The sequence below is a fragment of the Corvus kubaryi genome, unplaced genomic scaffold, assembly GCF_017639235.1.
Source record: "Corvus kubaryi isolate FWS band 111438036 unplaced genomic scaffold, C.kubaryi_AGA036_p1.0 37384, whole genome shotgun sequence".
In the NCBI taxonomy this organism is placed as follows: Eukaryota; Metazoa; Chordata; class Aves; order Passeriformes; family Corvidae; genus Corvus; species Corvus kubaryi.
The window spans coordinates 1,553,257-1,580,779 of NW_024581126.1; the positions used below are offsets into that span (position 1 = coordinate 1,553,257).

The following is a 27,523-nucleotide window of genomic DNA, read 5'->3' on the forward strand; positions in this document are numbered from 1 at the left end:
TTAAAATAATGGAAACTTTATTTGCATGAAAAACTTGTTTACAATCATTAATAAATGAAGAATGATCCATTTGCATTTTCCTATTCCATGACACACATGAAAAATGTATTAAATAAATATTTGTGAACAGCTTAAGGTAAGGCAGAATTTAAGATAAAGCCCCTATCCGTTGTTCACAATTTTTGAACATGGCTCACGCTGCAAACAAGTGAAAAAATTCACTAAAGAACTTGAACAAGATGTTACATGGGTCATTGAATCACATCCTCAATCCAAAAACCCAAGAGTAAGTAGTTTTGTGCTCAGCCATATACAATAACTTTAAAAGGGTCAATCTATTCAGAGCAAAACTATGTACAGTTAATACCTTTGATAGAAGCACTTTGTTAGTATTGTGCAATACATTTATAAAAAATGGCTTCAAATTCCATTTCTCAACCATTTGTAAAGTGCTACTATCAATTCCCACTCTGCTTCCTAACCCCGTGTCACAACAGTGTTCCCAGCCCGCCCTGGCACGCAGGGGCCGCAGAGGGGGGGGCCAGGCCAGCTCACAAGTCACCAACGTCACAAACCTACTGGTAAACACAGACACGTACGTCACTGAGCCCAGTGCTGGATCTGTACTCCTCCCAGAGCAACCAGGCATCCCTGGGGCCGTGCCGAGGGCCCTACTGCAACATCCTAAACACCGGTACACAATGGAAAACTGGCATTGCAGTGTGGTATGAGCTGAGTACAGTCACTGTAGGGAGCATGCTGGTGGGGGCATCGGGATCAGAGCGGGGGGTTCTGGCCCTCGGCCTCCAGCTCGCTGTTGCTGGGGGCGGGGTGCATGGGCAGGATGTCCAGCTCGTCCACCTGCGGCGTGGGGTGCATCACCACCAGCTGGTCCTGGGGGATGTCTGCTGCTGCCGCCGCCAAGTTGGTGATGGATTTGCTCTTCACACACTGGAAGTCAACGTGCCGGCTCTTCCCTTCCTCCTTCTCCCACGACATGCGGATGAACGGCCTCTGCACGTAGTTGTAAATCACCTCCGGCCGCCCACCCGGCCGCTTCTTCACCTTCTCCTTGTATGTGGGGTAACCTGGCAAAGGCAGGGAGCACAGCACCATCAGCGCTGCCGGGACACACGGCACAGCACCGGCAGCGCTGCCGGGACACTGCACAGCACCATCAGCGCTGCCAGGACACACGGCACAGCACCATCAGCGCTGCCGGGACACTGCACAGCACCGGCAGCGCTGCTGGGACACACAGGAAGCACCAGCACCAGCAGCACTGCCAGTGCAGATGGTTATGCTGTGTTCGAGTCACCTCCTCCCTGTGCCCCAACAACACTGTCCATTTCTCACACATTATACAGGGCACCAGCACTGCAGTTTGATGCCACAGTTGTTCCTTGCCCAAACCAAGAAACGCCAGCAGAAATAATCCAGTATAAGCCAGCATTACAGGCAGGGCCAGTTCTTGTTTAGCTAAAAGGCTCCCAACCTTATTCAACTGAAATTAGTTATTTTAGAGCTCACCAGTTAAAAGCATTTGCTTTTTCTTGGCAAATTACAAACGTAACTATGACAACTTGGTAAGTGAATGATAGAAATCCTGCTAATTATAAAGGCTGGATTCTAAAATATAATCAGAAGAAAAATGCAGTGCAAAGAAACCCAGTTCTTACATTCACGATAAAAATCAGACTACTCAGTGAGATTTTACAGACCAGCCTCCTAACTGGAGGATAACAAGATGCTTATTTCACAGATCAGGATTTCTTTGCACTTCACTGATCCACTGGAGAGTTTTGTATTTCCTGAAAGAAAATGTTTGTCTGCCACTTAACATGACATTTTTCATTTCACACCCTGAAAAGGACAGCAATCCAAGAACACAACATCCAAAGCTATAGAAATATTACTTTAAACAAAGCACAGAGAAGATTTTGTGTGGAAACTAAAGGGCAACAGGTATGAGATGCAAGTCATGAAGCCAGTAGAAACCACCTAAGTTGTCTGCACAGAGCCCAGCAGCCAGACACAGCTTGGACACCAGTCTGTCTGGAGCCTGTTGCTTGTTGGGTACCATTCCCCTCTGTTGCCCATTCTGTCACCCAGCCTCAGTAGGAAAGACAACACCAACCCCTTTCTTTTCCAGCTACAGAGAAAACCATAAAGCAGAGGAGTGCAGCAGACCCTGAAGCCCCAAGAGTACAAGCAATGCTTCCCTCACCTTCGATGCCCAGGCGGATCTTCTTGAGCCCCCTTTCCTTCAGAACCGATTTGGCCACGTCTCTATTTTCAATGTATTTGAAGAATCTATACAACTTCGTGCTGTAAATAACTAAAAATACATTTTAATGAGAAAAAACCCCCATATATTCAAATAGTAACCTTCTAGCCTTAAAACACGAAGGTTTATCTTTTCCACTGTTTTGCTTTACTCCAGTATTTCTATTTCAGAAGAGAGGGAGACTCAAGAACTTGAGAAAACAGCTGAAGACACTGGGGAATGGGTTGGTTGCATGTCTTGCAGGGAAGTACAGTCCATTTACAGGTGCTTAAACACATCATACACACAACTTTAATACTCCAAAAATAACAACACTTGTTTTCTTCCCAAAAAAAACCTTCTAGTTGTTCTCCCACAGTAAGCAAGACTCCTACCCATTTTGCTCCTCAAGCTCTTTCTGAAGAAGTATTTTCTTCCCCCTCACTAGCTGACAATACCTTAATAATAAAAATTAGCTTCTCTTTTTAATTAGATTTGAACATAACAAGCAACATATGCTTCTGTGAAACAAAGTATTAAGCAGAACTACCCAAACGAAGAGGTTTTTATTATGTGAGGCAGCAGGGATATTGTAAAGACTTTACTAATGGTGCTCCTGTACAACAACTTTAAATCAGCACTTTCACTGCTACCTCTACCATGGCGTGGCTTGCTGGGAACAATGAGGATAAACTTACTTTGTGAATACTCCTCTCCCATTTGTGGGGGATACTCTTCATCCCAGTCAACAACATCATCATCTGTCAGCACAACGATGTGGCACTCCCTCTCCCCACTTTGGGCACTGGCTACCATTAATGGGAGAATCATTTCTTCCAGGTAAAACTCAAATTGCTTGCGAGCACCATCATTTGACAGTTCATGCATGAGAGCACCTAGAAGAAAATTTTAAGCACAGGCACGTTTGAGAGCTTGGTAAAGAGATGAAGGCTGCAATAAGAAACAGAAGATCTGTTTATCTTGTAGTATTTACTGCAGACAGGTGTAAAGACACTTAGTCTATGAGCTTATGTAGGTTCAGACCTTATTTGAATATTTACCAGAAGCTGAAACTAACAGGCCCATCTTGCAGATATTAACATGGTGTTGGGCAGACAGAGGAGTGACTTTGAGACCCCCTTTATGTTTTACTACTGCTAAACACTTGGTAATTGTGCAAGACTGCTCTCGGTTTTCCTAAAAGAAGCATTATTTAAGCCAGTTGCTGGAAGAGCAGAGCACACAGCCCATGTTTCATAAGCAGTAGCTTAAAACCAAAGCCCTCTCAAAGCAGGAGCTGCTAAATCCCTCTAAGGACAGAGAGCTCCGGGCGTGTGGCAGGGTGGGTGGCCCTGCTGGGGAAGGCACAGGTGTCCTGCACAGCATTCCCAGCAGGAATGCCATGGGTTGCCCCTGCACTGCACACACGGGGACAGCACAGGGACCAGAGGCACAGGCAAGACTTGGGCTGTGTTCAGGGATGAAGGAGCTGGAGAGAATGGCACATGCTGGGAACCCTGGAGCACCCCACTCCATCAGCAAAGCTGGGCTACTTCCACCAGGGAGACAGCCTCATCCCCCTAAGCAAGAAAAAAAATGTACCACTGAATGTTACTGTATCTGTTCTGCTCATGCAATCATAGAGTGAAATATTCCCCAGGGTGACCACAGCAGAGAATCAGATACTGAAATATCAGACATTATTTTTCAAAGAACATAAATCCATTGGTTTTAGGGCTTTATTGCACGAGAGACAAAAAGGGATGGATTTCGTTCATGTAGTGCCAGCCATCTTTATCTCTATGAAGGATATGATTTACAATTAACACACACACTTAAATCAATTTGTATAATTCAAATTATTTTAATAAACTCTGTACTTACTCAGATCTCTGCATTTTATAGTACTATACTCAAAGGAGATACAGAGATAGTCACATGCTTCTCTCAATTCAGGAATAGATATCCCATCAGGACAGCGTATCACCCCAGTCTTGTAGTAATCCTGCAGGAATGCACCAAGAAAAAACACAATGCACAACACTCGCCAACAGAAACATTTCAGCATTTTATTTATGATAGCTTCTCCACAAAGAAAGCCCCCAAAATGTAAGACAGCAACAAATGTTAAACTTTCTGAATCTTCCTGTCCTCAAATTTATGTTTTCAGAGCTGCATTCAGAGCAGTGAGTTCTGGTTAAAACTGTTATTTAAGTGACAACTATTAATACTGATAATTTTGCTGTCTTTTATCTATACTTCACTGAGCTCTTCCCATTCCAAGTCTACTGACAAAGCAGTACAGCAGCTCTACTTCCTTGTGTGGATATGAAATACATAAGGGGCCGTTTCCATCTCAGACTGAAGTTTGCTTTACTTCTGTCAGCTGCAGGAAATTAACTTCCAGTACTCTGTGTCACCTAATTTCAGCTCTAGAAGGGCAGAATATACCTGAATTTGGTGAACTAAATGCATAGGAAAAGGTAAACTAATGTCTGTCAGGAAGTAATCTTTGGTTTCCTTCACGTGTACTTTCTCTCTCCCCAACTGTTACATGCTCATGTCTAGGAAAAGGGGGTTCCTGTCAAGCATTTTCCCCCCTGTACTAAACAAAAGAGCAGTATCTATGCCATCCACAAAATGTAGATATGCAAGTTAGTTTAAACCAGGAAGTTTTACTTCTTAATAGTGCTTGTCCTAATACTAATTGCCCCTAAAAACTCACCAGAATAGCACGAAACACAGTGGAACCAATTCCTTCAGCAACTTCATACTCTCCTTTTTCATTGGGACGAGTAAAGTTGTGTTCTCTGCCTGATCCAAACATCCTGCTCAAGAATCAAAGTAATTTGGGTTAAAATTCCTTACTATGGTTTTCTTGTTTGTAAATAAGAAAAATAAAATGCAAAAAAATTGTACAGAAACTGCAGGGAAAAAGCAGTGTCTTCTGTTCAGTTGGGTTTAGGCTTTTCACTTAATAATCTGACATGTCTTTTCTGACCACTCTTCAGCACAAGAAATAATACTCAGGAAAATGCAGTCTAACAGGATACAGGCTTAAGGCAAATAATACATTCTAACTATAGTTACTTTTACCTCCCAAGCTGTTCCTGCTTAGTGTCCTGCAGACTGACATTGAGGGAAAGTGGGTTTATAAATAACCTGCGTGTTAGAGTGGTATTTCCGTATCCTTATTAACCTACTTTTCAATTAGCAGAAGATAAAATAAGCTTCTTCCTTGAACCCATCCCAAAGGGAGAATAACTCAGCATCACACACGCACAAAAAATCCAGTGCATTAGGCAGCACCACTTACTCCGAGGCTGGGCATGGAAAAGGAAACTATTTCATTGCTTTATTTCAGCTGATACACTTCCAGTCTGTCTGGATATTTACATGTGTGCATGTATCATATAATATACAAGCACTTTTAATCAATTATTTAATTCTATTGATTCTTACTTCCATTTATTTCTTTTGACAGTTTAGACAGAGAAGCAGTTTTTGCCTTCTCTGTGACTCACCCAACTTTTCTCAAAACAGGGATCCAAGGTACTATTTATCCCACACTGTAGTGACTTAAACAGAGCAGAAATTGTTTAATCATATTTATTACCTGTACCATGGCAAAGAGATTTATATATGTGTATTTTAAGTATGATTATATCCTTGTGTGCTGAGAAACAACCATATTTGAATGAAAAAGCCAAATCCAAAGTGACACAGACAAACCTTCATTTCTTTTCTTTCCTGACGCAAGATTTTAAGTGGTGCCCTCTGCATTTGGACACGGCAAAACCAACCAGAATTTGAGCAGGTCAAGTACTGAATCTTTTCCCACCAAGCAAAAACGTTGCTCATTATAGTTGCTACAGAAAACATTACACACGTATTTTGGACTTGCATTCAAGTGTTGATCATTTTGAGCATTCAGTGTCTCTGCTGAGTGGCTCTGTTACACTGATTATTTGACATTTCAGAAGATAAATGGGCTGAGCTTGAAGGTTGTCAGGGTAGGCCCACTAAGCAAAATAAATTCCTTCAAGGTTTTCCTCCTTGCTGTTTTGAAAGAGATTGTCTACACTCACTATGCCACTTTGTTTTATGAAGCACCTAGCTTTAAAAACCAGAGGAAGAATGGGGCAGACTGAACACAGAGGCAATGCCCAGGAAGACAGAAAGAAATGGGAACATCATGAAATGTTAATTTATTAGCTGTCATCTCTAGATAATAGACATCTCTTGGCCTCCCTGCCAAAACCAGAGGAGAACTTGCATGTGATTTTTACTTAAACACATTTGCAAACTGTTAATATTAAACTAGCAAGATCGGCTGCAGCAATACAAGTCCAACAGCTATTTAAACAGTGTAAATACCTATAAAGTATTTATGCCTCTCTGTAACAGTTGGGGACTAAGGAAAAAAACCAAAACCAAAAAAGATACAAACCTGCCCAACATTGTATTAGGTTGTGCAGTGAAGATGGAAGGATCTACAACAAATCTGGTGTTGTCCACAATGAGCGTCACTCGTTCAGAAGTTCTGACATTCCGAGCTCCCTCTTTGCCATTTTCATACACAAACACCATTTCCCCACCAGCCTTGCAGCTGCCATCTGAGCTTGACTGGCTGCTGTTCCTGCTGCTGGTGCCCATGCTGACAACAGAACCATTTGGGGATGTCTTCTGGGGCCGGGGGCTGCTGGGCCGAGATGAACTGTGATCCTTCTCACGATCTTTAGTGGCCACGAGGCGGAAGGAGAGAAACCAGGAAATTAGAGATTTACATGAGTCCTATGCAGCTGGTGTCTTTCCAGGCACAAAACACATCAATTTGAGAAGTTCAGTAGAAATTATTTTGGTTAAACCTGTTCTGGTTAAAGAAACCTTCAAAAATAACTGCCCATTTATGAGATTCTGAAGTTTGTGTCACGTAGACATCAAAGCCACCTCACCTTCCCCAAAAGTCTTTACAAAGAAAATTTACTATTCTAGTACTGAAAAAGGAACTCTACAATACAGAAGCTCTTACATCACAGTTGGTGCTATAGCTTAAAGAAATAAACCATGTTTTGTCACTTACACAAAATCCCTTTTTCCTCTATTTCCAAATATCTAGACCCTACCCAGTAAAGGGAAGTGTTTACTCCATTATCTTAGCAAAATTAGATTGTTCTTGTGCTTTGAACTAAATAAGAGCATCATGTAGGAATACACACTGCAGACTGAAGAAAAAGTTACAGCCTATCAAAGAAGGGTATTCCCAGCCCAGGGCACATGTAAGAAATGGTATGTTGCGTCATCAACAAATAACACTTTTTATTGTATTCCTTGAACAAAATAGTACTCAAAGTTTAGAGAATTTTAATCCTGAAATGGCAGAGATCTGCACACACCGGAATGATACTGTCTTGTTGGCGAAGTGACATTCCTGATGCATGGAGTGAGCTGAGATTCTGCTCTTTCATGGGATGAGTCACGAGATCTGTCACTTGATCTGCGCCTGTCCCTGGATCTCTCGTGTCCACCACTCGCACCATGGAGGCTCATTTTGGTGTAGTCTATTCCTTTAGCAACACGGGATGAGGTGCTGAAAACAGAAATAAGTGAAATGCTCAGCATTTCAAAATCTCAGGGACATCACACATCTAAATTTTCAAGGCATTCACACTCTGTGGACATGTTTCCAAGATTAGGATTATCCAGCTCCATTTTCTTTGTTGTAGTCATGTTTATTTTTACAAACAGGAACAATTACTTGGAACATTAAGTAGACAGCAGGAATTACCTGTTTGCTGCTGTGTGATCTACAGAGACAGCACCTGATCAGCTGAGCCTGCATGTGAACCTGCATTCACACAAATCTCTTCCAGAATGGGTGAGCCAAACACAAATGAGCATTTTATTTTGATTCTTACTGTTAAATTAGATTTTCTAATCAAACAATGAAATTAGAAGTTGGGCATAATTTTTTTCCAATGAAACCTATTTTGGTGAACCCTTCTCAGACCACAGGCTGACTTCACACTTTTCCGGCAACTTGCCCTTTGCAAAGGTAGTCAGCCATAAACTAGGGGATCAAGACACACCAGTCAAGAGTTTATTTCTGCACATTCTGTTTTAAATTTTCACTTGTTCTCATAAAGAACAATAATAAACCACCACAACCCAGGCAGCAAACATGAACTATATTATCAAAGCCACAGCCCACCAGACTGTCAGTAACAAGTAGGATATTTGCTCCAAACCAGCAAATTTTAATATAATAGTTTAAGATGTTTCAGACTGTGATTAAGTTACATTACTCAATTAAAGATATCAATTACATTTTGAAATTATTAACCCAACCAACAAAACTAGTCAGTTTTGAGATCTACCACTCTCAGAAACTATCTAAAATTTAAATACCAACTTGCAACAGCTATTGTTGAATTTACCAAAAATCCTTATATCTTCTATTTATACTCTTTAAAAGAGAAAAATTTATGTCTGGACAGCACAAACATGTCTGTGTCCTTGCACCCCACCAGAATTCCTAAAGCAGTTCTTTTGCTATTTAACTTTCAAGTGTGGGCATGACAACACTCCTTATTTATGGGTTTAACTGAAGAAATTCCCAAAACCTCAGGTAGTGGATAACCCAGACACACAACTGCACAGCTACAAGATCTGACAGAAAGCAGAGTCAGAATTTCCCAGAGGAACCTCAATGCCCCACTTGCTTGCAGCCTGCAAATCCCATAACTCCTACCAAGAGACCTGAAATAATGACTGCAGGAATGCTGTAGCAGAACACAGAGAGCTAAGAATGATGACCTAGCTAAGACAAGCACAACAAATACAAAAGCATTCACTGGACAAGCAGATTGAGCAGTGTCCTCTTTTTAGGTTGCTTAGAAGTAACAACAACAAAAAAATAAGGCTGTTCCATCAGCATGAGATGTTGCAGTTTCAGGTTTCAGTGACTGATAAGAAGAGGAGCTTAGAGAACAAAAAGGCTGCGATAAATGAGCGTTTAGGACAATGCAAGGAATCAGAAATGTACCTCTCCCTAAGGCACACAAGCTTCTCCCCACCCTGCCCGAATGAGGGCAGGATCTCCTGTCGACAAAGCACAAGTTTGGTGCAGAGGGAATCTACTGCAATCCTGTTTCCTGCCAAGCTTAAAATATGCTGCAGTAAGAAATGCATCTTTGGGATGTGGAGTCAGCCAAAGGTCTATTGAATAAGGGAAAAGAACTGCAAGCCTTGCTTCTGGTTGAAAACGCTCAGATTTACAGTCCAAGAATAATGATCCAAGCACTTCCATTAAAAGGAAATTTCCTGAGGACTTCCAGTGCAATTCTGAAGGTATTAATATTTATAACATTTCAGCACGGTTAACATGTCTCCTTACTTGTTTTACCTCTCTATTAGAGAAAGGTAAATTCTTTATTTTTAAAGTGAAATGTGCAAAAGTTTCCAAGAGTGACATCTGAAAACCTCCTTTTCAAAAACATCAACGATTTAGGAAAACGTTTGCACCTTTCCTTTGAGACGGACATATACATACATAATTTAACCATTTAAATAGATATAAAATATGCCCATACATTATCAGAAATATGGAAGAAATATGGATTGCAGTCTCAAACTCAAGACCAAAGTCTAACCCCAGTTTAAACATGACAATATCCATAGCTACTACAGCTAAACTTCAAAAAAAAGGTCAATTTTTTTTAAAAGAACCTCTGTATCTCATCTGTGCATTTATATTTGCATGCTATGGTATCATCAAGGATGCCACAAAACGGGGTGTGTGTATGTACACCTACATAGCAGTCTGGTGACAAAACATCTCTGCAAATCCCAATAAAGCCTCATGTGATCAGGCTTCTGTTGAAGCACAGCTTTGATCCTAGACCTGATAGCATTTCCAACCATGCTGTGAGAAAACAGAGTTTTGCAGGTGTCACATTTTATAGTATCAAAATGCATGACTCACTGTTTCTCAGTAACTAAAGAACTCTATTTGCTTTAAATAAGGGAAACATGCTAGAAAATGAAACTGAGCCACTGTAATGGGATGCAGGCTTATCACACTTTTTGGCAGAGCAAACATGAATTCCCCTTTAACAGAGAAGGCAATTAAAACGTGATTCTTAATCCAGAAAACCATCTAAAACCACATTACCCTCCAAGCAGTGATTCAGAGTTCCCAGTGAAGCAGGGCAAGCCCTAGTTAATAATCCCTTCCTAGGAGCTGATAAAAACAGGTGCTACGGGAAGCAACACTGACTCAGCTGGCACCACACTTCCTCCTGAGCCATGCCCAAAGGAAGGACCATGTCAGGCACGGCTGGACCTCCCAGAATGGGAACTGAGGCTACTTCTGCTTTTGGTGCCAGCAGCCAGCAAGCCTAGAGGAGAGGCAGTGTTCAGGGATTATCTATCCTGCTCCTGCTGCCAGCTACGGCCATCCCTGCAGAGCCTGGGCCATCAGTTCAGCTCAGCACACCACACCAGAGAGGCAGAGGCTGCCAGCTGGAGGAGGACATGATTCTTGAATAGTAAATCAGCTGGTTCTGAAACAGACAGATTAGTAAATAATTTCAAAGGGCTGTTCAAATTGCAGCTGGCCACAGCACTCCTTCGCTTGCTTCTATGTTGTACTTTCCTCCTTTAATGCACAGATTAATGCTAACTGTGAGACTGACACATCATCTATTAGCCACAAGATGCAAGCCAAAATTGCAAAATTTTTGAGAATTCAAGCAGTTTGGCTTGAGAAAGCACTTGGCTGAATCATGAATCTTTATTCATCTTAGTAACAGCCATCTAAAATGTCAATCTTAAATCTCATCACTGTTGAGTCACAGTTCACAAAAAATATTTCTTTGATCTGTTGGATATATAGCCAACAAACTTGAAGTTCCATGTGTTCAACAGCATGAGCACTCAGATCAATGCTACCCCTTAATACCACTTAGCTCTGCAATGAACAAGAAAACTAATATGAGTTTAAATCTGAACAAAGGGAAAAAATAGAGGCGGAGCTTAGCACATCAAAAGAGACAGGCACTGGCTTTACCCTGTGATACCTGACTGGGAAAGTTGTGTCACTCAGCTTCTCTACCATTACTCTGAAAAAGGAGATACATCTGTGGCCAGTACATATGAAAGAAGACCTGTGACTTCTGTTTTCCTGTAAAGAGGCTTCAGAAGAAGTTGCAAGTGTTCAAAGAAAAAGGAAGACACCAGAACTACCAAGTAATTTTGATTTCTTTCATAGAAGGATTTGTTGGTCACATCCCCTTTCTCCTGCTAACAAAGCCAGTGGGGCCAGGAGGTTGCTTCTGCAGGGAATGCACAAACCCTTCACTGCACACCAGTGCAGTACAAGCCTGGCCCCAGCAATGAAGGCAAGACAAATTGACATTCACTGGGGAGTTCCACAGCTGTGTTGTTGTAGCTTCCTACCAATCTACACCAGTGGACATGGGACTGACCAAGGCAGAGCTGCCCCATTTGAAGAACAGGCAAACAGGAACTCTTCTGGTCCACAGAAGCACCGCGCAGACCAGACACCACCAGGACTTCTCAACAGCAGTGAGATGCTGAGAGTTCCAAGTGCCAGGAAGCCATGGTTGCCACACTGCATTCACCTGTAATCTCAGCCCACAGCACCCACTGGAGCCGGCACAGAGCCTCAGTTCAAGCCTCCAAGAAAGAGATCTGAAGCTACAAGGACCATCTCACCCTGAAAAGAAGTGTTTGCAAGGTCAGCTTTCAACTGATTCCCCAGCTGATGACCACCAGCTGCGCTCTGGGCTGTGAAAGCCATAATGCACAGCACCAACCCATAAGCAGAATTTTCTCCTGCATGCCTAGTGACACCTTGCCTTTCATTTAAAAGCATAAGAAAGGAAAGAACAAAGAAAACACCATTTTAAACCCTCATTCCTTCACTCACTAAAGCTGGAAAAAGCCCCACATATGTGAGAACACCCAGTACCCAAAAGTTTATAAAAGGGAAGAAAATCTTGCTTTATCAAATATTTTCCTACAGGGAAAAAAAAGAAACAAACAAAAAAAACCCAAATAAACAAACCCAAACTAAAACAACCAAACAACTTCATGAATATTCATGTGTTTTGGCAATATTCACAAATTCAATACACATTTTTCCCTGGCTCCAAAGGAACACTGGAACATGTGCACTACACCCATTCAAGAACTTTAAGTCAATGACAGAAATTATGTTCCCCCTCAGACAGGGATCAAGGAAGCTCTGCCTTTGTAAGGGAATAAGGCATTTTCTATAAAAGCAGCTGCCTCATGAAGAAAACCAAATAAGCTCAAGGTTTTATTTAAGCAAATCTATTTAATATATGTGAAGGAGGAAAAAAGAAGTACCATCAAAATGGCAACTTGTCATACTGGTAATGCTTCCTATTTTTGTAGTAAGGGAAGAGCTGTTTTTAAAAAATGTAAATGCTCTTCAATTTAATGATGCTTTGGAATAATCTGTAGAAGGAGAGCTTCAGTTTGTCTTTATACATAACAACAGATTGCTTTGAATATATTACTAATTATTAAAAGAAGTCATTAGACCGAATTAATTCTACTGCCAAAACAATTAGCATGTATTCCAACATAAAAACTCCATGTGCATCCTACTGAATACTGCCAATAAACATACTTGTTTCATAAAACCAGCTCTTGTCTACACAGAATTATGGTGCTTAACCAATATGCTTATTACTCTCAAACCCAGCCTGAGACCTTAAATAAATAAAAAGGACATAGCAGTGGAATATTAACCACGATTTTTACCCCTTTTTTCCCCTATGTTCTAAAACTTATATTAACTCTCCTTAAAATACAAACTTAGATCCATCCTGTGCTAGGATGATTGCCATAATCAACACTTGTAGAATCAGGCTATAGAGCTTTATCTACACACTAAGTTACAGCTGCCTTGCTCTGAGGCTTTAGAAAAAATCCCTTCTGCTCATCCTGCCAGGACTTACACAACGACAGCGCCTATGCCCCTCTTCCTCCCCCTCAAGCTTGTTCTTTGTCAGCAGACATTTCAATTGACCTGTGCACACAAAGGACAGTACTTTTCCTTTCCCTCATCCTTCTCCTGAATACTGCCCACACATTATTCCTGTTACCAAATACGCACCTTCCTCTTGTGTCTATCAGGGAGGAAACACAGAAGCATGGGAACAATTTCGGAATCAGAGCACAAAGGAGTTCTGTTCCTTCCAATAAGGCAGCTTTGAAAGCCAGATCAGCATCCTTTGGCATTACTTGTTAAGTTCAGCATATTAGATATTTCCATCATTTCTTCAGTACTTCACTGCACCATCAGCGAGCCTTACTTTTTCCTCCATCATCTTCCCCTCCAGGACAAGCGAGTGTAGCTCTCCAGTCCATTAAGCGCTGAGAGCGGCGAGCCCCTCTGGATATGAATTGGATTCGGTTTCTCGCCGTGCCTGACTCAGCCATGCGTGGTGCACCGCTGACGTGTGACCCCGCAGCTCCGCGGGCCGGCCCCGCCGGCCGCAGCCATTGGGCCCCGCGGCTGACGGGCAGGGAAGGCAGGGCCGGGCGGCGGAGCCGCGCCGCGGGCCGGCTGCGGAGCTATTTCGGTCCCGCCGCTGCCGGGCTCCGGCACACGCGCACCGCCGGGAAAAGGTTACCGCAACTTGCCCTGGCACAGCTCTCGCGTGTGCAATGATCAGCCCAGACAGGCAAAGCCACGAGAGTTTCAGGGGACGGTGCATTTGTTCCTGTAAAGTCTGCCTGGATTAATATTTCAAATAAATTCACCTTTCACTGACTTCATAAGCAGGTACAGCAAGAGCCTTTTGAGAACGAGACAGCACAACCTCCATTTTTTAATCTACAAGCATCCCTTTTCCAGCAAGTCTAAGCTAGGAAAAATGTACTATTCTTTGTGACAACTTAAGCATCATTAGTATTTAATTACATTAATCAGTACATTTACCGATCACAAATCACTGTGCATTTGCACAGCAATAGGTCATCAAATGCTTGATAAGTCGAACCCACCAAGCACAAAAATCAACAAAGCAAATTAATACACAAATCGGTAAAATTTTCCAAAGATTTTTTGGCAGGAGGATAACCAGGCACTATGAGACAGCTTTATTTAAATGATTCTTTTTAGAATGTCTGCGGGCTGTTTTAAGGAGTCACAATACACTGGAGGAATAGTTTAAAAAAAAAGTCCTACAATAAATAACAATCAAGATATCGTAGGGTAGAAATTAAAACATGATGCAAGCTGAAGAAATGAGGAGGATTGTTCAGCAAATGACTGCTGTAATAAAGAGGGAAGTCAAGAGGAAAAACAAGAGACTTGTGATCAGAAAGGCAGGAGAACATCGGCATTCCGGGCTGAAGAGTCAGCTCTTTACACATGGAAGGAAGATTTCTGCTCATACAATTTCAATTACCCAAACCAGTGAATCTTCTCCTGGTTTTAGGGTCTTGTGATGGTTCACACAAGCACCCTCCCCATGCCCCAGGGGAAGAATAACCATCAGCCTTGTAAGCCTTTTCTTCCCTTCAAAATAAGCCAAGGAAGACATGGCTATAATAAGCTGCATGAAAAGCATGCTGGAAAAACCTCTCTCAGGCATTTTTTGCCTCTAATAGAACAGACCCCCAGCAGCAAGGAACAGTGCACTGGTTCCCTATGTGGGGTCTCCTCCACAGCAGAATTAGGATGTGTTTTCTTCTTTACTCCTATGTCAGATAGAAAGAACGTGCCATGGATAGGTTATCTCCCAACTCCCACAAAACCACCCCTCAGGACAGGACACGCACCCATCAAAATCCTACAGAGAGTCCAGAAGCCACGCTTAACTTGGAGCTCCACTTAAGGAAGCCCTCAGAAAGAATTCTCACTGCTTAATTTGGGGACTGCTACAGGATCTTCCTTCAGCTTGAAGCAGAAACTCTGTCAACACTTTCCACCCTCCAAATTCTTTAATATTCACATAATTCTGGTCTCCAGTGGGTTCTCTCAACCATGAGTAATGTACTTCTTAGTAATTCAGTTCCATTTCAGGAAAAGATCTCACGAGTGGAGTGTTCAGTTGCCAAAGGGATTACTTAAAGCAGCAAGGACTTAACCTTTAGGAGGGAACACATTCACACTTTATGACTTCTGCCAAGCTACCCAAACACAAGACCTTCATAAAAGAAGGCTGGTTGCCCTTATTTATATACCAATTTCTGCTCCATTTTCAACATGGATGTTAAGTAAAAACCAAACTTCAAGAAACTCAGAAGCATATTATCCTCCTTGGAACTAGAAAGTGCCTCCATTTATTAAAAATCAGCTTCAGAAGTTCAAATTCGAAAGAACTGGGTCCAAACACTGAAACAGTATGTAGCCATTACAGTTTCTATTCTCAGAGATTAAAGGTACAAAAAATGAAGAGCTGTCCATAAAAAATTCTGGTTCTGAGCATAATCACCCCTAAAGTGCTGTGTTCTAATTACATGTGCCAAAGTCTACCACAAATAATATCTGATAATACTTGGGAAAGGCAATCTGGGTGCTGAAGAAGTTCAGGAGGATTTAGTGTGTGCTTTTGCTCTGGAAGTTGCTATGTTTCCCTTCTCAGCAGTGTCAATAAGCTGTCGTTTCAGGATGAAGGATGTCAAAAAGGAAATAAAACCCCCACTCCCCACAACTCTAAGATCACTCACTATACCTTGGGTACCCTACAAAAGATTAACAGACTGGTGGTTTTGAAAGTTATCACCAAGTGCAGCCCATTATTCTAGATTCCAAGAACAGCTCTTCCCAGCCCATCTCAGTTTCTCCTGATGGCTTTCCATCCTGGTGCCCACAAAGCCTGGATGAGGAGATTTTGATCTGCCAGTCCCAGGCTGCCATTAAGAGCAGGCATGTTAGCAGTGAGCTTAAAGCAGGTGATGCACAGTATAACCCGAGCCCATGGCAAAAGCAGGCCTCATTATTTTCATGCCATACCTTGTGTAGGCCTGTCCCATGCTGCAGAATGTTCAATTGCAGAAATCCAATTTATAGGAAGAAAAATAAAACCTGTCCCACAGTGGAAAACAGATTATACATTCTGATATCATTCCACAGATGAGAAAGGGACTCTTCTGGGGATGCTTCATGCACTTTACAAAATGCTGAGAGAAGTGGCACTTCCATTCAGAACCCATGAATGCATCCTCCCAGCATGCAAGAATAATATTGGGGGGAAAAATCCCAGCATTTAGCATCTGCACAATAACTTCTCATTTATGGACAAGATTTAAAAAGCAATTGAAGGTTTTCAAAGATTCAAGAGTCATGGCAACAGAGTCAAAGCAGAGTCACATTTTGTTCATAAATGCAGTAATGCAGGCAAGATTTTGGATCTAATAATATCTAAACAGAATGAACAAATAAGAAACTGTCAAAAGGGACTAAAACAGAAGCGGACTTAAAAAATTAACTCCAGGACAAATCTTAAGGAAGAGGCAAATTTAAGCCAAAGGTTTTTCAGCACAACTCCAGTAAAAGCACTCAGTGCAAGAGAATTAGTATTGAAGTCCTACAACAACAAAAACTCCAACACTACAGAGAAATTACATGTGGGAAGCTAATAAGTGATGAAAAATTGAATAAAAAGTACAGAACAGCAAGACCTAATAATGAAAATACGAATTCAGAGACCATTTACTTGAACCTTCACCACTGTTAAGTCAATATATGGTTCCTGAACACTTTCTTCCATCTTATTCAGGTACTTAAATAAAAAGCATCTTCAAAAATTTTCTGTAATAGCTTAGACAAACAAGACTGTTTGTATGATTACTTAGTCATCTTTTAAACCATACAAACCCATCCTGACAGGCTCTGCAGATTTATACCAGGGATCATATGCATTATATTTTTAGTCCTTATTTTCTGCATCTCTCCCTTCTGAGTTTTCCATTCCATCGCCCATCTCAGAACAAGTAAGAAACAGGAGGAGAGAAAACAACAGTACAGCTTGGAAGGTTTCAAAACCTGGACTCTCACCAAACTAGACAGAACAGGATTTAATGCTGACCTCTGTAAGGATTCAATACATTCCCCTTTGGTGTTCTGCCTCATGTCCTTGGCCCCAAACAGACCCGTGGCTTTCCTTGCTGCCACACAAGCCCTACACACAGGGCTGCTCACAGCCCTAGATTATGTTTTCTATGAGTCAAGAAAATTATCTAAGCTATTTTAAGAATGTTAAGGCTGGAGGATTAAACACTTCAAAGCACCAAGAAGTGACAAGCTAAGCATCTATCTCCTGTATTACTCCCTTGATGAGATTATTTATTACAAAGCTCTTATTTCACCATTACGTTTTCCAAACCAGAAGCATTTTCTTCTTTATGATAACAAGGTGTATTTTGAGTAAGACAAACAAGACTGGAGCACTCAAACCTTTTAACCTAACAGTCCTAGTTATATTATAACAACTTACGCTTCCAAATGCATTTTTCCCCTCACACTGTATTTTTCACATAGACTTTCACTTGTCTGGAGGAAAAAGTGTCAATTAAGTCAGAAACTATAGTAATATGTCTACATTCAGACACACAAAATCCATTCTTTTGTTCATGCTTTTGAATAAAGCACACCATTTTCCAATAATTAGATTCTCTGAAGTAATCAAGTATCTCAAAGGATTAAGGTAACAAAATATTTATCCTTAATTTATCCCTTATTCTATTACAACATCAGACTATTATTTAGGTTCTCATTCTCAAAGATTTCCAAAATCACTTTATTTGGGGGAAAAAAAAAGTTTAAATGATCAGATGTTAGCTTGAGTACTATATCCCTAGCATACACATTAAGTTTCCATAAAAATGCTGTTCAGCATTGGAAACAAATCCAACAGCTGCAATTATCTTTGAGGCATAGATTTCCTACCTTTTGGTGAGTGACCCTTGAATTCAGGTTGCATGAAATGATCAACAGCAGCTTTTCTGAAAGGCACAGGCCATGGATGTCCTTGAGTTAACTCCTATCTGCATCGAATAATCTTTGCAGAAAGCAGCACAGCTTTTTATTGAAACATTTCCACATAATCCACCCCAGATCACACATGGTCAGAGGTGTCCTGTTCCTCTGGGCCGGATTTACCCAGCTGCAGCTTCCAGCTACCACACTTTATTACAAACTAGCCTGCTGACTACAGCTCATCACCATAATTTTTGTGACTGATCAATAAGTCATTGTTCAACCTTTGGGTTTTCCCTGTCTCAGAAGATATTTAATAACTTTTGTATCTTCAGGGAAGATGTTGATTAGAGGCAATTCTGAACTGCTGACACCAGACTTCCAGCAACTCCACCACCCACCCAAGAGCCCTTTTGACCACATGATGTTGCTGGAGACTTGCGTTCCCTGCTCTCCCCGCTGTGTCAGTGCCCCTTTTGGTGCAATGTCCTTGACAGGTGACAAACACGGTGTCCTTGGCTCGCTGCTGTTAAACACTGTACTCTGTCACACGGAGAGCACCCGGTATTTGCACGTGTCAGACCACTCAGATCGAAGCTGTTAACGAGCCCTTTTCAGGTCCTAGCAGCCCCATCATGGGTCGTCTGTTCCAGTATCAGTTTGGGGTTTTATTCCAGATCCCCCATCATGGGAGGCAGCACGGGATCAGAAATGAACCACCTGGACTGGGCTCAGCAGGGAATCGTCCGGGGGCACTGCCCAGCCCTCACTCCCACACAATGCCCTCTCCTACCAACACTGGTCACTGCCAAGGCTGTGCCACACTGGGATCCTAAAAACGGAGCAGGACCAGCCGCCCCCCAGACACCGCCACCTTAATAAAAACATCAGCTGTACAAAGCTACACCCCACAAACCTACCCTGACCAGTAGCACCAGCTACCCTCTTCGGGTCTGTGTTAACCACTCCATTATTCACAGCACAGGCCTCTAATTACGTGGGTCTCCTCGAGAACCTCTTAATTATTGGTGCATTCTTCCTCCCTGCCCTCTTGGATTTCTCACAGTTATTCAAGAATTAATGGTGGAAAATAACCCACAATATTAATTACCTACAGAATACTTTGGACAACACTTGAGTCCAGTTTATCTGCATCAATACAATTAAAAAGTGAAACAGGTTGCTGGTATTGAATATACTCCTTAGCTTTTTTCCTATCATCTTGCCAGTAGGAAAGCTTGAATAACTAACAATTTTAGCTTGTTAACAGAGATGTTTCAGTTATATTTAGCACTTCTCAAAGGGCAAAGTACTTGAAAGATACACACTTATTTGGATGCTTAAATATCTTTCCAGCAATATGCTTCTTCACATACATTTGCAAGGTGACTAACTGCTTTACTTAGCTCATTTTTGAACACTGTATGCTGGAAAAACACTAATTAATTTCATCACTTTGTCAAATCAAAAAGCATTTAAAAAAACATTCTTACTGTGAGGGATGCGGGCAAAAGCAAGATATGACACACAGCTTTACAAAAAGTACTGCAGAGTGTGATACTTGCAGCAAGCAACTATTAGCTCTCACCATGGACAAGCTGCACATATTTTAAGGATGTAACTCCTAGCAAGCACCCCCAAAAAATTCATGTATTTAGTCACTCAACTAGTGTCTTGATATGCACACAAGGCATTCAGGTTCATTTTTTTAAAAAAAGGACTAAAATGCAACCCATGGCAAAACAAATCTAACCACAGATTAGGGAAGCTGACAAATCACGTCAGAAAACACCTTTTAAAATAATTAAGAATTCCTTGTAAGAAGAATTAAAACGTTTATGACAGGACTTGCCACAACCAGATACAGTAGCCTTTAGGATGGATTTTCAGTGTAGTTTTTGAGATGCAATAGATGGGACACAGCACCTACCTTGAGTGTTTACAAAGTTTACGAGGTCTATTATGCAATTTCCGATCCCAATTCTCTGGATCACTGGAGTTACTGTCATAAGGATGAGGCCGTCCTGCCATTCCACTGCCAGCTTCCTCACACTACTGCTCTGAAAAGCACACATGCAGCACTCACAACCTACATTAAGAGAGCAGTGTTTACCTTTAAGTAATGCCACACAGGAAAAAAAGTCAGACATGCAGAATTTAGTGTTGTTAGGTTTTGATTTTTTAAATGCAGATTACAGAAAAATAGGATACACTGAAGCAGAAATTGCATGACAATAATATTTTATACATTTTGCTGATACCTGCACTAGAAAGAGTATTTTGTTATAAGAAATATGGTTCTATAAATGCTGGCAGGCAACTTCAACTTTGCAACAATTAAATTCACTGTGTCCAAACAGAAAAGTCACTGGTTACAAAACACAAGACAAACACATCATGATTTTCTTTCAAATGTATAAAGTTAATTCAAAGGAAGATCCCAAGTGTAGAACAGAGACCAACAGTTTTACAATTTGAATGGCTGACCAAGAGGAAAACAGAATTAACAGTTATGTCTGCATCCTCACTCCAAAACAGAATCAACAGCAATCCTTAGAAACACTCAATGTGGTCCAGTTTCACTGACTTTTGCAGAAAAGTCACCAAAACTTAATAAAAATAGATATGATAACTACCCTTGCTTAAGTGGGGTCTGATATTATGTCCAACTCCCTTTAAAATTCTCTCATAGATGAAACCACCCTGTGACTGTCAGCAAAGACAGCCAATCTCAACAGACTGGTGTTCAATCATACCTCTAAGTGACACTTGTGGCAATAGAGTTGGATAATTCAGAACAGCCTGGTTACAAAAACGATAAAGTAGCCACAAGTGAGCAGCTGATGATTGCACAGCATCTGGAAAAAAAATTGAATTACAGATAGATAAACCTTCCAAGTAATGGGAAGTCTATTATGTTTCTTTAAAATTTTAAGCTACACATTGTAGAAATATTGTATCTTTACCTCACCCCATCCTTAATATACTTGCATTTTATTCAATGAAATTTATCCTATGTGGAAGTGAGTCCCAAAGCAATTGAGACCTCTTTAAAACAAAGTTATTTCTTAAATAAACATGGAGAATGGAATAGCTCTCCTGGCAAATTTAGATTCTCCTAGCTAAATTTAGACCCCAATGTTTTTATTACAGGGGAAGAAAAGAACAAGCTTCCTAAAAATGTTGGTTGCATCGGAGTTTTGCCTTCATGTTCAGTTCTACCCAAGAAAACAAGTTTAATACAAAGTATACAGTCTCCACCACAGGGTTGGGTCTTTTTACTGTTACATTTTCTAAAATTAAATGCACTTTGATTGGAAGACTCCTATGGTCAGGTGTCCATATAGAGTCAGGAAAGGAAAAAGCATTTTATTTAAAATTACAGGAAATACTCGACTTTCTCATGCAAGGAAAAAAAAAAGAAAAAAGAAAAAAGCCCCAATAAGCATTTCATTGTGTATTACCTGGAAATTCAGGTTAGCAAAGCACAGTCAGTATATGAGGGTATTACACAGAGAAGGTTATAGGATCTACACACATTTATCAGGAGAAACAAGGAGAAACCTACAGCCTATGTCAGAACAGAAGAAGTATTATTAAGGAGACAAGGGGAAGGAAGGCTGGTTTATAAATCCAGTCAGGAGTTACTTCAGGAGCAGTCGTTCCCAACTGAGGTGCAATACCATCTACACAAACAAGAATAAAGACACTTTGTATCTTGAGTTGAAACAAATTATGTTCATTAGATTGAGTGTGTTCAGCAGAGTACACAGAGAGCCTTGCTACTGATGGCAACAAGACCGTGTGGAAAAGAGAGCCAGGAGCAGCGATGTCCCAGGGACACCACAGCTCCCACTGTGCCATCACACCCAGCTCCAACCTCTGCTGGGCCCTGCTTCCATGCCAGGCTTTGCCAAAGCACCACAGCAACTCAGGGCTCATGGAGCACCACACGTTTCTTCACAAGCTTTTGTTTCTATCTTCCCTTTAAAACCGTCTAAGTGCTTTATAGACACCTCACCCTCTCAGGTACACACCAAAGCAGGTGCCTCAGGAGAAACAGGAGAAACAGGCACCCACCACCCAGTTCTGAGTCTTTGCATAGAGACCAATATTTGAATTTAGCTTTTGTATTCAAAAGATGCTCAAAAGCAGCTGTTTTTATGAGAACTGCTGCTGAAAGGCCAATTTAAAGCCACTTCCTTAAATTGTCTCACACTCTCTGCCTTCTCCCCATCTTTCTTATAATGAACATTCAACAGGAGAGTGCAGGTCCACACACACTCCAAAGAAAAAGCCTGTTCAAAGTAGGATCAGCTCCTCAGTGTGCTTTGCTATGCTGCTCCTCGCTTAAGCCATTACAAACAACAGGTGACACAGAAGGACAGAAACAAATGGAACTGCTTCCCATGAACAACAGCATTCCCTTTTCCCAGCTTACAGCACACGAGGAACCCCAGCAGTGTCACTGATGAAGTGCCAGGCTGGCACCCAACTCAGAACCAGAGTACAGCTATGAAAAGAAGGGAAACAATCCCAAGTGTCCAAAGCTACATCTTGTGAAACTTCTTATTTAGTTCCAAACATGCCACACTATGAACAGTCTTCCCTCCATCCTCCACCCCACAGGATCTCAACAATTAACACTTCTCTAAAAAACAATTTGCTGTAATGCAGCCAATTTTTTCTCCTTGACCACTGCTGATAGTGCTTTTGTGCAGATTATAAACAAATGTATTTGTTAACTTTATTTTGAGTTTTAACAAACCTTTAAGATTATAAATAAGGAACTCTTTGGTTTTTCTCTGTTGAAAATAATTTCTTTTTGCAATTAGAAAATGCTGTATAAATTCTGTGGAGTAACTAACCAGTCATCCTGATTAATTTTTAAACACTTCTGCAAACCCATTTTTTCCTGCGGTAGAAAAGAATGTTTTAGCCGTGGTTTGTTTTTCGGGGGTTTTTTTTGCATGGATTCACACTGCAGGCAATAAACAAAGCATGCCTTGAGGAACATTCTGACCTTGTGTACAAGAAAAAAAAAACCAAAAAAAAACCAACCAAAAAAGCCCTGCAAGAGCACCTGGCCCCAAATATTATTCAATGCCTTCCACGAAAACAAGGAACCACATCTGAAATGTCTGTGAAGGCAAAAAGGCACTGGGATCACATGAAATAAAGAATCAAATCCAAATGCCCTCAGCAGATCACACAACACTGGTGTATTGGCCAAAGTGGTTGACATTCTAATTAGCTAATTACAATTCTCCAGGTGTAAAGAATGATTTCATACCCTTCTGCAGAAAGCAAATACTCCAGAGAATCATCACAGGGAATAATAGGAAATCAGGAAGCTGACTTTAATTTCAAAGCTTTCAGCACAGACAGCTAGAACACTTAAGATTTGCTAACATCAACTTGAAGCCAGAATCATTACTAATTTATGAATGTTGTAGGCTACTGAAATACAAGGGAATTGTAAAGACCCAGTGGGTTTGAGAAGCTAAAAGTCAATGTGGTAGAGCCACCCCAAACATTGCAAAATGCAGTAATTAATGTGTTTACAGCACTACTTGAAGAGCTCATGAAAGGATGTACCATACATCAACTTGTGATGTTGAACAGATCATTTTAAATAATACTTAAAGCACATTCAGTTCTGTGCCATGACAAAATAGAATGCACAAAGGTTGCACAGCAGATCAAACAAGAGTTAGACAACATCAGGTGCTGGACAGGAGTGGACATGCACTTTTGTGAGATGCAGGACTTGCATTTTTCAAGGTACTGCAGGCTAGCAGGGGGTGGAGAATGCTCTCTGGAAATCTTTCAGGAAAGAAGTAAAGCTAATCAAAACCAACATCAACGTGTTTCCAGCCAGCCAGTCACACTGTAATTGCTGAGAATACCTGTAAGCTGCAAAACTCTGGAGTCTTACTAAAAAAGATGATTACAACACCCTGAAATTCTGAGGCAGAGGGCCAAGATGTCTTCTGGCCACCAGCTCATCAGGTAGAACAAAGATCTGATGGCTGTCAGTACTGAGGACAACAATCAAATAACTAACACGTAATACTTCAGGCATCTCCTCAGCTCTGAGCTTTGGTCAGAAGCATTTCCAAAAGTAGGACAGGTTTCAGAAGTTCCTCTGCTCTAACCTGCTCCCTCAGCAAAGTGCACAGGAAAGGTGAACCAGGATAATCAGGAAGCTCCAACAGACAAGTCGCCAGCAAGGGCAAAACTTGGCATCAGTTGTGACAAAAACTCCAAGACTCAGATTAAATATTTAGACTTTCCGTAAGGGGTGACAGTCTGCTGTTCACTGCCTCTAGTCATCAAAGCACAAAAGCAGCAACAACAAAAAGGAACTTCCAAGTCAGATTTACTGGGAATGCAAGCACGGTGACATTACATCCTAATTAAGAAATACAGTTCAAAGGACACATGCTCATAATGGAAACACCACATACCATGGAAATCCATACCTGTCAAGTGAGTTCCTTGCAAACTAGTGCAGACATCAGTCACAATTCAGCCACATAAAATAGCTTTATAAATTATCATCACTGAAATGTTATCAAACTGACGCTGATTAAAGCACAGCTAAGAGACATCCTTTGCAATACAGGCTCAACATTAACATAGCAGGTCAGGACTGAAGCTTCTCTAAATGAGCAAGTGGGAAAAAGAAAGAATGAAAAAAACCCCTGAGCAGTCACAGGAAGCTGCTGATATTCCTATCTATAGCAGCATAAACAACAGATACCCAGGAACTATCCTGCGAGCTTTAACTTTGTAATTCCTAAAGGGAACACGATGATAAAACAGCTGTCTGACATTGGAAGCCTAAAAAGCAAGAGGCAGATGACTCCCAGCTCCCCCTCTGCATTAGGGCTCATGGTGTGAAACCTGCCTGGCTCTACCTGTAAAAAGCTCAGTGAATGGGAGCAATTTCTCCCCCCAAAAGCAGAATCGTGGCTAGCAGTGCAGGAAAAAGGAGCAGAACCGAACTCCTTGCCACTACTACTGGCCCCATCCCTTGAGGCCTCCAACACACAGAGAGCAGATGGACACAGAGCTTCATCACACTTGGCACCAGGGATGAGATGAAGGGCACCAGAGCAGCAACCACATTTCTCGAAGTAACAAGCAAGGCCTGTACCCATGGCTCTACCCAGCAGTGACAACACATCTCAGCGAGCAAGAAAATTCACACACAGATTTTCACACCTGAAATGAATTCTAAATTAGCTTCTGCTTTAATACATATTTTAAGAGATACATACTTTCATTGATAAGCAACAGCACCAGGCCAAGATTTAAGCAACGTTGCTGAAGGAAAGCTGTGCTGAAAGGAACTGGCACGCAATGAGGTTCTGATTTTTGTGTATGAATACAGGACAAAGCAGCCCCAGCCTGAAGCACACAAGCTGCAAAAACACACAGTTTATAACAAAGTGACAGAAAACCCAACAGTGATGACATCTGTTACTAATTTAACACACAATGTCATCCACACATCAGCTGTTCACCATTTTCAAACGCAATTGTGCCTAGAAGAAAAAGTGGGCTTCAGGAAGGAATTTCATGTGGGATATGAAAGCTGCTTTAGCTTGTTGCCTTTCTTAACCCCCGGGTTCCCTGGCATTAACACACAAACGTGCTGAAAACACTTCCAAGAGCAGCCTCAAACAGCACCATCTCCACAGAGGGCAACGATGAGCACAGGCAGGATGCATGATGAGTTTTGGAGACAGGAACGGTACAAATCGAGGGGTCATACTCAAAGGCTTTTGGCAATCTGCATCTTAATAGGAAAAGAAAATCTCTGTCATGTTTTGCAAGACACTCAGTCGAAGACACATTGACAGACTTGCCAAACATGGTGGAACAGTCTTCCTTAGCTACAGGGCAATGGATAAAAAAAAGGGGGGAAAAAAAATCAGCCAGTTCCTTTTGACTGTACTTGTGTTCAAGCTATAGGAATTCCAGGTAACCGACACCAGATGATGCAGAGACACATTTTGTAGCTCAGAAAAAAGATAACAAGTGTGAACCATCAGGTTATGAACTCTGAACAGTGTGAGGTTGGTAACTGGAATTGTTTCTCTGGGACACCTAATTCAATAGCAAACCTAGGAGGGAAAGAGAGCATCTTTCAGGGGAAGGATCAACAAAGCTGAAGCAACAACAGAGCTAAGTACTCTTTAAATGAATCATTGAAGGTGATTCATGAAGAATATAGACAAACAAAAGTAAGGAGAACAGTGTCAACAGTCAAAAGGCTACTGAGAAGTCAGATTTTAAGCATGTATTCGAATTTGTAAGAGGCAGCCAACAATAAAGACCAAAAAGATAAAAGGCTCAACCACTCCTTTGGACAAAGAAGCCAGACAAGTGACAGGAACAAACCTGGAAGAGGTCTAGGATGGAGCTGCATCCAAATTCTGAAAGAAAAGGGTTCTACAGTGACACACTGGACGGGACCAGAGATAAAGAGGAAAAAAATGCACACACAATAGCTACAGACAAAAGTGAACTTAAAGAAAAAAACTAATGACAAGCAACCGCAACACGTAATTGTACTGCGACAGAGCTATCATACAAACAGCTGATATTTTCTGCAAATAAAATACGGTTACATAGAAACAAATTATAAAGATACTGAACTCATTATGAAATCGTTTGAGTGCGTAAGCGACTGCTCAGGAATTACACGACGGCTGTCAAGCAGACCTGAGCAACACCACTGTCTCTGTACAGGCCTCACAGCGACTGCTGGTGCTACCAATAAACAATACACGATGAAAACCAGGAATTTAAGTCGTGCCCAGCCTGCTCGTGACACCTCCCGTCCCAGAGCTGTCGGGGCAGGGCGGCAGGCGCAGGTAAATCTGTCTGCGGGGCTTTGGGGGCGAGAAAAGCTGCAGCACGGGGCCGCCGGCAGCAGACGGGGAGCTCCCGGAGCCTCCCCCCCAGGAGACATTCCCAACCCACCTGGACGCGCTCCGGTGCCACCTGCTCCGCGTGACCCCGCCGCCGCGAGGGGGTCGGACTGGGGGATCTCCGGAGATCCCTTCCGATCCTAAAGGCTCTGCAGCAGGGGAACCAGCCCCGGCCCGGCCGGCCGAAGCCCCGAGACCCCGGGCTGAAGGGTGCCAAAGGCCGCAAGCCGCCGCGGCCGCCCCCGGCCGCCCTCACTCACCGGCTCAGCCGCCGCCGCCTCCCGCCGCCGCTCCGCCAGGCCCGGCACCCGCCGCCACCTCTCGCGA

At 41.9% G+C, this 27,523-nt stretch overlaps 1 protein-coding gene across 6 annotated transcripts; it reads right to left on the reverse strand.

Moving 5' to 3' along the window:
- Positions 1-27,523, reverse strand: BTBD10 (BTB domain containing 10). 6 transcript variants are annotated; one of them, XM_042035689.1, is made up of 9 exons: positions 27,457-27,519; positions 20,182-20,340; positions 7,663-7,856; positions 6,717-7,002; positions 4,992-5,094; positions 4,151-4,271; positions 2,965-3,162; positions 2,228-2,338; positions 1-1,088 (listed from the first exon to the last, which is right to left on the reverse strand). In XM_042035689.1, exons 2-9 carry the CDS (start codon positions 20,280-20,282, stop codon positions 778-780), a joined length of 1,425 nt encoding a protein of 474 aa, XP_041891623.1. In that variant the 5' UTR covers positions 20,283-20,340; positions 27,457-27,519; the 3' UTR covers positions 1-777. The 6 variants fall into 6 exon arrangements, with proteins under 6 accessions (XP_041891623.1, XP_041891622.1, XP_041891625.1 ...); XM_042035688.1 differs by lacking the exon at positions 27,457-27,519 and adding an exon at positions 21,008-21,109; XM_042035691.1 differs by lacking the exon at positions 20,182-20,340 and having other exon boundaries at positions 27,457-27,523.

Excerpts from the sequence above, each read along its gene's own strand:
- BTBD10 (XM_042035687.1), bottom strand. The coding sequence starts at position 13,561 with ATGCCAAAGGATGCTGATCTGGCTTTCAAAGCTGCCTTATTGGAAGGA. Across the intron at positions 7,857-13,436 it reads CTGATAGACACAAGAGGAAG|CACCTCATCCCGTGTTGCTA; the intron begins GTGCGTATTTGG and ends TTCTGTTTTCAG. Across the intron at positions 2,339-2,964 it reads GGGAGAGGAGTATTCACAAA|TTATTTACAGCACGAAGTTG; the intron begins GTAAGTTTATCC and ends ATGTATTTTTAG.